General features: G+C 39.5%; 3 protein-coding genes across 3 annotated transcripts in view; 1 reads left to right on the forward strand and 2 right to left on the reverse strand.

The window, feature by feature from the left end:
* Positions 1-1,749, forward strand: part of ST6GALNAC2 (ST6 N-acetylgalactosaminide alpha-2,6-sialyltransferase 2) — a 53,740-nt gene extending 51,991 nt beyond the window's left edge. Inside the window, exon 10 of the mRNA XM_063458984.1 lies at positions 1,308-1,749. Within this exon, the coding sequence (XP_063315054.1) occupies positions 1,308-1,478 (171 nt within the window). The 3' untranslated portion in view covers positions 1,479-1,749. The remainder of the gene's footprint in view (positions 1-1,307) is intronic.
* Positions 1,750-5,199: 3,450 nt separating this feature from the next.
* On the reverse strand, positions 5,200-9,376 carry LOC134615238 (uncharacterized). The gene is made up of 3 exons (XM_063459724.1): positions 9,178-9,376; positions 6,795-9,078; positions 5,200-5,576 (listed from the first exon to the last, which is right to left on the reverse strand). The coding sequence occupies exons 1-3, from the start codon at positions 9,374-9,376 to the stop codon at positions 5,546-5,548; spliced, it is 2,514 nt and encodes an 837-aa protein (XP_063315794.1). The 3' UTR covers positions 5,200-5,545.
* On the reverse strand, positions 5,514-6,430 carry LOC134614808 (deoxyuridine 5'-triphosphate nucleotidohydrolase-like). The gene has a single exon (XM_063458980.1). It carries the CDS (start codon positions 6,347-6,349, stop codon positions 5,597-5,599), a length of 753 nt encoding a protein of 250 aa, XP_063315050.1. The 5' UTR covers positions 6,350-6,430; the 3' UTR covers positions 5,514-5,596.
* Positions 9,377-10,324: the final 948 nt, after the last annotated feature.

The raw sequence follows: 10,324 nt of genomic DNA on the forward strand, positions 1-10,324 counted from the left end.
TATAGTGTCGGGAATATAGCTTTGTTTTCCTAACACTATAGTGTTCCTTTAAGTATGTTAAAACAGAATGCCAGTACTCTCCTAGCTTTAAGCATATCTATCCTTGTTAGCTTTTGAAGTGCTGATTAACTCAATGCAAGGTCTCTATTTAGGTAGACATGCAGGGGAGTATGTAAATGGAGCCCTCTGGACCTGTGAACTCATAATAGTGGAGCTGTACGAAATTGAGATGCAAATCTAATGCAAATGTACACTTAGGAGTCCAACAGAATGACTTTCATATTAACTCTTCCATCCAATTGTGGTGTGGATCTCATCATCGAACCAAGAAGCCTTCACTTCTTCCCTAGTTGAACCCTAAAATACATTGATCAATGCTTAAGAATAGTGATGTCCCAAACAGTTCGCCGGGAACCGTTCGCAAGCAAACATAGCTTGTTCGCGGTCACGAACACGCGCGATGTTCGGTCCGCCCCCTATTCGTCATAGAGGTGGGAGGGTCTGGGAGGGAGGGTCTGCTGCTGATTGGCTGGAGGCGTCTGCTGACTGTGAGGAACAGGGTCAAAGTTTACTCAATGATGACGAATAGGGGGCGGACCGAACATCGCACGTGTTCTCGACCGCAAACACGCTATGTTCGCCGGCGAACGGTTCCCGGCAAACTGTTCGGGACATCACTACTTAAGAATCCTTCTTTTTGCCAAATGTTTTTCTTTTTTGTTATTATTTTTTATTTTTTTTATTCAAAGGAGATGGGGCTGAGATGGGGCTCTTTATATATCTAACATTTCTTTTAGTCAAATAACAATTGTGTGATGTTACTTTTTGCAATTTTAAACTACTGCATTTTAACAGTCTTGTGTTGTTTAGCTTGTGATATGTTATCTTGCTCATGTTTTGGGTAAATGAAACGTGTTGATAAACCATGCTCAGGGAGACCTGCCAAATAGTCTACATGGCCCGCATTGTATATCATGTCTAATCTCTACAGCAATCTGCCACATCTCCCCTTGCAAAACTTGACCTTCATCTGCTCCAATTCTGTTTTTACTTAGGGAAGGCGTTATACATATTGTATCATATATTTACATATTTTTTCTTCCATTCTAGACACATTGCACATTGTAGCAATGCAAGGCAAGACTGTAAACAACCTTGAAATGGGACTTGTTTTATATTTTTTATATTTATATGTATTTTACATTAAATATGTGCTCACATCATAAAAAAATTATAATGATAATCTTGTTAACATTCTTAATATACATTACTCTGCTGAGCCTTGACAAATGTTATTCTCATTCCAGGTCAGTGCTTATGGTTTTATCACTCACAATTACCACCTTTTCTCAGATCATTATTATGAGAGAGAAAAGAAGAAACTCGAATTCTATGCCAATCACGACATGCTCATGGAAATGAAGCTGTGGGGTAAACTTCATGAGAAGGGAATAATGAAACTCTACCGAAGGAGTTAGGACAAACGTTTCACATTTTCGAGCCTCTAAGATGTACCACCATCACTCCATATTTTCTATAAATATTTACTACACAGTACTCTAAGACTTAGAAATTTGAGAAATTCTTTCAATGTGAAATATACCTTCTTCTTTGAAATGTGAAAAAACTACCAAGATTTAAGATTTATGGAAGTTGACTATCAACTAGGATATTTTCTACTACTTTGGAGACAATTGACTCTGAGCCTGAAGGATGCCGTTTCAACTTTGATTCAGAACCAGTTAATTTTTTTGAAAAACAGAATACGTCTAAGAGCTGTCCTACGTTTATTGTTCCAATTTATTTTAGTTCCTAGTGTGCCTTATTGGAAGCAAGCCATGTCTAGGTAGAGCTTTTATGGTAATTTAATTAGTTACCATCGTTTTTTTTTTTAGTAGTGGCCTAAGGAGAAAGCAGTTATGGCTAATTCAATGCTTGACGCACTCCCATAATGGGCCTCATACAACAACGTCTTCAACATTTTCTTAGGCAACTCTATACTTGGGAAATTGTGGGATTTAAATCTGACTCAATACTCACCTTTGTGTTTGAATGTGAAAAAATGTACACTAACTATTTAATTCTATTGACTGGGGTGAAATGTGATTGGGGTAAAATGTGTTCTTTACAATGGGAGCAACATTTTGACTGTGCAATGTGAATTTTTTGTAAAAGTTTTTTTTTTTATGTATGATGTAGACATTTTGGAAAAAGATGGCAAATAATTCTTTATGGAATTACTGTTGTCACGCATTTCACTATGACAACCACAATACCAAAAGACCACAGAATGTCTCACTTATTCGTGACTGCGAAATAGTGAATGGGCAATGGACTTATCTTAATTTGAACTTCAGCTGAATTGTTAAAGTTTATTTTTCAAACAAAAATGTGTAAATAATTGCAAATGTGCCTTATATATTTTCCCTTTTACATAAAATAATAAAAAAAGAAATACTATACTGAAATATCTGTACCAACAATATACAATTAGACTTTGAAAAAGGGAAATATCATGTGTATGTTTAATGTTTTAATGTTTAATGTTTTAATGCTGTTTTTTTAAAACATTAATGAGATACTGGGCTTATTTTATTTTTATTATTATTGTTTTTTTTGTTTTGTTTTTAAGAAAACAGTCACACTCTTGCATTTATGGTTTTTGTAATTTCTTATTTGAAACAGAAAACAGTACATTTTAATAATAATAATGCTAAAAAAAATAATTATGATAGAAATCACGAGAGAAGGAAGGAAGCTTGGGTGGAGACAAGTTGGAAATGTATAATATCATATTATTACATTAATCTTGTCTATCATTCGATAAACCTGTGCACAGGCACAATGTAATTCTAATGTTTCCAAAAATATTATAGAGTAGAACACAAAAAAATGGGAGGGGGGAGGGGGGAATACTTATTAACATAAAACAGATTTATGCGATTGTAAAAAACTAGGGAGGAATGCAATGATGCAGACAGTATCTATAGGGGTGGACAATAGCATTGATGCGTCAAAAAGCATGGGCTTTGAGCTTGGAAACTATTTGGCTGTTGCTTAATAATGTCTTACAACAAATGTTTTAACAACCGAAGCACTTAGTGTTACTAGGATAAGAAAGCAGGATTAACAGGGCCAATACAAGCTTGCAATCTAGGGGAAAGTAATGAACGCAAGTGGGAGAATGTTTATAAAATCTACCGGGAGTCAAAAGCTCTGTTCTGTGCATGACACAAGAACTGCCTTTGTACAGCATGCAAGGCTGCTAAAACCAAACAGGTTGTCGAGATCTGAGGATCTCAAATCTCTTCCTTCCAGTGATTGTTAAGGGAAATTTGTAATATATGAGAGCACCCTGTATGTGCCCCTATCCTTGACCTGTGCTTGGCCAGCCCGGTCCCCACACAGCCACACAACTGCAGAAGAACATGCAAACAGACACAGCTTCATGCACAGCTCCCACAAACATAACACCACTGAGAACCCATATAGATGCAACTATTACCTCCACACTCCAGGGAGCTAAAGTTATTGTTAGAGGTGGATACTACTCAAGTCCTTGTGAGAGGTGGATACCACTCAAGTCTTTGTGAGTGGTGGGTCACATTTTTTCCACCAGGAAAGTTCAATTGGACAACAATGTATACACCTTGTAAATCACACTTTGAAAACATGACAGAAAGCAGGAACCAAAAGTAGAATAGCCATATTTGGACCACAACCCAAGTCTCTTAATGTATGTCTGCCAATATCAAACTCTGTAATACTCTTCCACGTGTCTTCAGCATTCTCTCGATATCTCTGCTTCCTTGTTACTCTTCACTGATATGTAGCATTATGCGTGTAACACCACCTCTTGGGTCTTTCTTATATTAAATTGGTCATTCCATCCTCATATTTATACAATTGGCAGACTCTGGTAATAACTTAAAATCCAAATGTAATAATATCTCCATGTGAGACAGAACTGCCTGATACACACATTCACAGTTAGAATAAAAGAGACACAAATCTCTCTCTCTCTCTTTCTCTCTTGCATATATATAATACACTATATATATATATATATATATATATATATATATATATATATATATGCCGTGTTGTTGTGCCTAATCATTAAATTCATGAAGCACCAATATCCAAAAAGTAATAATCAATACCTAATAAGATTTATAGTGATATTGGCGGGCACACAACCCAGTTCGGATAGAGTACATTGAGTTATAGGAAAGAAAAATCACACAGAGACCAAGTTGAATATAAGAATTCACACTACACTTTATTATCCACAAAGGGATCTAAGCAAAGTAAGTTTTACTCTCATTTAAGTAGTTGCATGCATTTACTTCAAACAGCTTAGTATCTAGATATATCAGCTTAAGTATACATCACCATTAGAGAAACTTGGTTGTCTCCTTGCCACACATGACTGGGGAGAACTCAGGCAGTCACTCGGAGAGACCCTCTCTTCTGGGAACAGCAGAAACCAGTAACACGCGTCCGCATTACAGGTGGGTAGTTCTCCAAGTGAGCGCAAGATTCCCTTAGTCTTATATACCTGTCTTCAAGGACAGACAGTAGTTCCTTATCAGTGCAGCCCAGCAAAAGACCTTGATACAAGCAGCTGGATGGACCTGGCAGTTGGCCAGACTGTTCAGGACCACCAGAACTTGTGCCAAGTCTTGTGCGGTTAATTATCGCTTATCTAAGTAATTGTGGCCTTCAAGCCTGCATCTAGTAATATGTGCTATGTGTGCTTATATGCTTACCGGTGCCATCTTAACTATCTATAAATGTCTGAGTTGCTCAATAGTGATCAATCAATCATACTTAATTAATATGAAATATTATTATCACATTCCATCCCTTGATCACTCAGTGAGCAAAACCTCACACATTTACACATACCATTCAGGTTATCAGCAGGGGGAAAACCCATTTACCCACTGATTCCCATTATGCTCCAGTCACCCCTGGAACCGATTCAAACCTAATTAAAACTCTTCTAGCGCTACACTATGACTTATTTTTTAAGCTAGCAAAGCTTTGAATGCAGAAAACTGTAATTTTGTAGCACAGATAAATACAAAGTATAATAAAAACACACCATGCAATACCTTTTATTATTTTCAACCCAAGCCCTCCTATCCAGGAGTATTTTGTAGCATTAGCTAACCAGTGTATAATAGTGTAGGTTCTCTTTGTGCTCTGCTGATTTGCATATCTTTCCCAACATTGGGTAAGCTCTTAGAGCTTACAGGTGTATACAGTATGCGGCAGCCAAAGGGCGTTGTAGATTCTAACGTTAACAAATCAAATGATTCATTTGGCAACTTAATATAGGTCATTGACTCAGTTTCATTGTGGCTAAAATAGCCTTCTCCATAGAGGTTCGCTCTCATGTTTGGACAGTTAATGGTCAGGCAGGTTACTCTTATTTCGATCTTTTTCCATCTCATCTCTGCGGAATCACTCTGGTCCCAATCTCCAATCTCATTGTTGGTATCTGAGTCGACCAAAGGGTGTAGAGTAAGCACAGTCATCACAATAACAGCCGGACCAATGAGCTTCGCCTGTAAAGATACAACTCATTTTACTCTCTCAAATAACATTTGCCCGAAGGCACATATTCCCATTTATCATGACCTGACTTGGAAAGTATCACGGTATTGTCATTGCCTGTTGCAATAATGTCTGCTGGTTCTGGGGGACCTTTCTCTGTCCTCACCCAGACTTTGGCCCCTGGATTTAGGTTAGTAGAGCCAAATCCCTTATCTCCTCTTATTGTTTGTAAGGTGGGGGCTGTTCCTTTGTGTACCTGTCCCTGGTAAATGGGGATGATAACCAATTGGGCTATTCTGTCCCCTTCTTGCACTAGCAAGTCTTGTGGTCCCTGATTTAACAAAAGGACCTTTATTTCTCCCTGGTAATCAGCGTCTATAACCCCTCCCATTACATGTATCCCTTTAAGGGCGAAGCTAGACCTGGGTGCAATTAGTCCAAAGTGTCCCGGGGGTATCTGTATTCCTATACCTGTGGGGAACATCTGAACTTGCCCTGTTTTAAGTCTTTCTTCCTTTCTGGCTCGCAAGTCTATTCCTGCAGCCTCTGGGGTAGCCCTGTATGGTGCCAAGGCTCCCTCCTCTGTTTCCCAATATGTGATGGTGTTAGTTGCTACATATGGTTTAGCTTGTATATTGGGTGCGATCATTCTAGTGAGGGGGGTGTCATGATCTGAGAGTGGCCTATTGTTTAAGATGTTCACAGCTGTAGGCAAGTTATCTCTCCATTTGACCATTGTCCCTTCACCAAGTTTTCTCAATTGTTCTTTCAACAACCCATTCATCCTTTCAATCAGACCAGCTGCTTGAGGATAATAAGGTATGTGAAATATCCATTCAACATTGTTTTCATTACAAAAATCTTGTACCAATTTTCCTTTAAAGTGGCTTCCATTGTCACTCTGAATCTGTAATGGAAGACCATAGTACTGTATCATGGTTTCCAACATTTTGATAGTATTTATTTGGGTTGCCCTCTTGCAAGGGTGAACCAATAAATACCCTGAATATGTATCCACAGCCATGCATACGTATTGGCAATTTTTACTCATAGGAAGCGGACCTATGTAATCCACCTGCCATATTTGCCCTGGTGCTTTACCTCTTTTTATTTGACCTTGTACCATCCCTGGTACATGTCTATTCTGCTCATGCTGACACACTGGACATTGCAGAATTACTGTTTTAATTAAATCAAGTGGCACTAAAATGCCTCGCTGTTGTGCTCACCTGTGAGTGGCTTTCTCTCCCAAGTGTCCACATTTCTGATGGGCCCAAGTAGCCAATCCCAAAAGTGAGTTAGAATTTTCAACAGACGCCTCTGAGATCTTGGCTTTCTCGTCTGCAACAGAGTTAAACAGACGATCCAATGAGTCAGTATTGCAGTGAGCATCAACATGAAAGACTGTTACCTCATTTTGATGTACCATCTCCCATATCTGCTCCCACAAATCTTTTCCCCAGACTTCCTTTGTATGAATCATGAACTGATGTGACTGCCATGTAGGCAACCACGTGGCCAGTCCATTGGCAACAGACCAGGAATCTGTGTATATATGACAACTTCCAGGCATCTCTTGTTTCAAAGCCTGAAACACTGCATATAACTCTGCATACTGGCTACTATTTCCTGTTCCTGTTGTAGTCAGAATTTTCTTGGTTTCTGGATTGTAAGACACTGCTTTCCATTGTCTTTCATTACCAATGTATTTTGCTGAACCATCAGTAAACCAAGCATGCTTTGCTTGATCTTGTGTTAGTTGCGCAAAAGACTTTCCCCACTTTACTGGAGATTCCCCTGGCTTGTCTGCGTCTGGCAGATAACCAGGTTCTTGTATCGGTGCATCTGCAATTTTCTCATGTAGTACAGCCGTACCACTATTTCCTGTTTTAGCTCTATCCTGTATGTACCACTTCCATTTTATGATACTGGACTCTTGTGCATGACCTATCCTATGTGTCTTAGGGGAACTAAGTACCCATTGCATGATAGGTATCTCTGGGCGTAAGAACACAGTATGTCCTACTGTCATCTGTTCAGTATCTACCAAGGCCCAATAACAGGCCAAGAGCTGTCTCTCAAAGGGATACCTCTCTCCTGCCTCAGGTAACTTCCTTGTCCAGAAACCAAGGGGAACCTTAGTCCTTCCTTGTTTCTGCCAAAGGCTCCAATTAGCCCATTGCTGATTTACTGATACATTTAAGTCTATGTCTCCATCTTGTATGGGCCATAGATCAAGGGCTTGTTGGATAGCCTGTTTAGCTCCCTCAAATGCATTCTGTTGTTCATCTCCCCATTCAAAATCATGTTTTTTCCTGGTTACTTTGTACAAAGGGGAGAGTAACTGACTCAGGTGTGGTATGTGTTGTCTCCAGAAACCAAAGAGACCTATAAAGCTTTGAGCTTGTTTCTTGCTTTTGGGAGTTTGAAACTCTAGCACTTTTTGCTTAGCTTTTGGAAGGATTTCTCGGTGTCCTTTGTTCCACTGTATTCCTAAGAATTTTACTGTTTGAGCGGGTCCCTGTATTTTACTGGGATTTATCTCCCACCCTTTGCTCTTCATGTGCTCCATGATCTCTTCAAGAATCTGCATCATAATGTCATCTATATAATGGGATATTTTCACCTTTGACGGTATTTTTACCCCATCAAGATGTTCTGCCACCAGCCGATGACAGATGGTGGGACTATGCAAGTATCCCTGTGGCAACCTGGTGAATGTGTATTGCCTCCCTAACCATGTAAAAGCAAACTGCTCTTGATTTTCTTCAGCTATTGGAATAGTGAAGAAGGCATTAGCCAAATCTATAACTGCATACCAGATCCCTGGATGCTTCTGTATATTTTCTATAAGAGTGACGGTGTCTGGGACAGCAGCAGTCAGTGGAGGTGTGTGTTTGTTCAATTCTCTGTAGTCTACCGTCATTCTCCATGTATGGTCTGTTTTACGTATTGGCCACACGGGATTGTTCCAAGCAGTAGTGACCCCTCGTAGGACCCCAGCTTTTAATAAGTCGTCTATGGTTTCTCCAATTTCTTTGTGGCCTCCTGGGATCCTGTACTGCTTAATATGTACTACTTTAGTAGCGGGTGGTAGTTGCACTGGGGGCATTAACAATTTTCCTACCACCACTGGTTTGGCTGATATATAGGGTTTAGTTCCAAAACTGTAACAGCCATCCCCCACATGTAAGGTCAATCCTTTAAGGATGTCAATTCCAATTATGTATTCGGGTATGGGGACAATTAAAACCGAATACTTCTTTTTTGGCAACTGTCCAATTTTCAGTTCTACCCAGGTCTGGACTGCTTCTGTCCTCTTACCTCCCAGACCTGTGATTACATAGGGTAATCCAGCAAATTTCTTAGGGTTACCATGAATTAAAGTGGCTTCGGCTCCAGTGTCCACAAGGGCAGTAACCCTTTCAACATTTTTATTTTTCCAGTAAATTTCAACTTTTACATGGGGTCTATGGTCTTTTACTGAAAAGTCAATCACTGGAGCCTGCCTCACTAGTCAATTCCTATTGTCTAGGTCTGTCAAATACAAGTCTCCCAGGTCGGGCAATTCCCTGTGTGCATACTCGTCAAGTGTTTTAAGTATTACCCAACCTCTTTTCTGCCACTTATCTTTTGGAAACTTTTTCAGACAAGCAAGAAGGTTAGTAGGCATGTCAATTTCACTTTTTTCACATTCAGGATCACATTTACCAGCTGAACGGGCCCATTCACTGGCAATGGATGCATATGGCTCATCCTCCCATCCGGGAATGATGGCGTAATCACCCTGTTTCTTATTCTTTTTAAACATTGTGCAAAGCTCTTATGGTTTATTCAGAATAAACTTGCACTCCTTGGGGATGTGTGTACTATGTGTTTTAATTAATTTCACTTGAATATGTACTAATCCAGACACCTAGTGTCTGGCTTATTGTTTTATGCTTCACTCAAGCCTGCCCAAATGACTAATTTGGCTGCAGGTTTGCGCTTCCCGATCACACTGGCTTTCTACACACTCTGTAAAGTGCATAGGGGCGTCTATGATCGAGCCAACAGTCTCGCACTTTCAGGAACAGCCGTTTCATTCACTTCCTCAGTCAGCACTGGCTTCCAGCACCTGTTAAGGTGCGTAGGGGCATTTGTTAACTGACCAAGCACAATCACCCCTTCGTGTCAGAATCACCCCAAACAATCTTGTAGTTTTGGTGACCTTATCTCAATACCTGGTATTGAGCTTATTAAATTAGCAGCAATTCAGCCTCATTCAGGACGCTAGCCTGTTTCAGGGTAACGCTCCCCAGAAGGCACTGGCGTTCTACACACCCTCAAGGTGTATAGGTGCGTCTACCAACTGAGCACAACATACATTCTTGAATCAATCTTCAGAAGCACTCCTCAATCTTATTAGATTGAGCATTCACTCACCAATCTTGCTCTTGCAACGTCATGTAACTATTTTCAAGTTTACACAATGTTCAAAGAATCTCTAGAAACCGTAATATTTGTTATCTACGACTGCAGCGCGCGGAAGAAACTGATAGCTTTTAAAAAGCTTTTTTCCTCCGTGACGCAGCAGAAATTAAACCTCGTACAATGTTAGTTTCACTTTCCCTTTTACTCAAGATTTACATAGACAGTTCTAACAATTTCTAAACACAATTTTCTTATCTTAACTATTCTTAACAATGTTTTAAACACACTATTATTATTTTAAACTATTTTAACTTGTTGATTTCAAGTTCCCTTGCTCAATTAATAC

Source organism: Pelobates fuscus, chromosome 6, assembly GCF_036172605.1.
Source record: "Pelobates fuscus isolate aPelFus1 chromosome 6, aPelFus1.pri, whole genome shotgun sequence".
Lineage (NCBI taxonomy): Eukaryota > Metazoa > Chordata > Amphibia > Anura > Pelobatidae > Pelobates > Pelobates fuscus.

Coding starts and splice junctions, on each gene's coding strand:
- LOC134615238 (XM_063459724.1), bottom strand. CDS start 9,376: ATGTTTAAAAAGAATAAGAAACAGGGTGATTACGCCATCATTCCCGGA. Junction 9,079..9,177: donor AGATAAGTGGCAGAAAAGAG/GTTGGGTAATAC, acceptor GGAATTGACTAG/TGAGGCAGGCTCCAGTGATT. Junction 5,577..6,794: donor GGAGAGAAAGCCACTCACAG/GTGAGCACAACA, acceptor GTATCTTTACAG/GCGAAGCTCATTGGTCCGGC.
- LOC134614808 (XM_063458980.1), bottom strand. CDS start 6,349: ATGAATGGGTTGTTGAAAGAACAATTGAGAAAACTTGGTGAAGGGACA.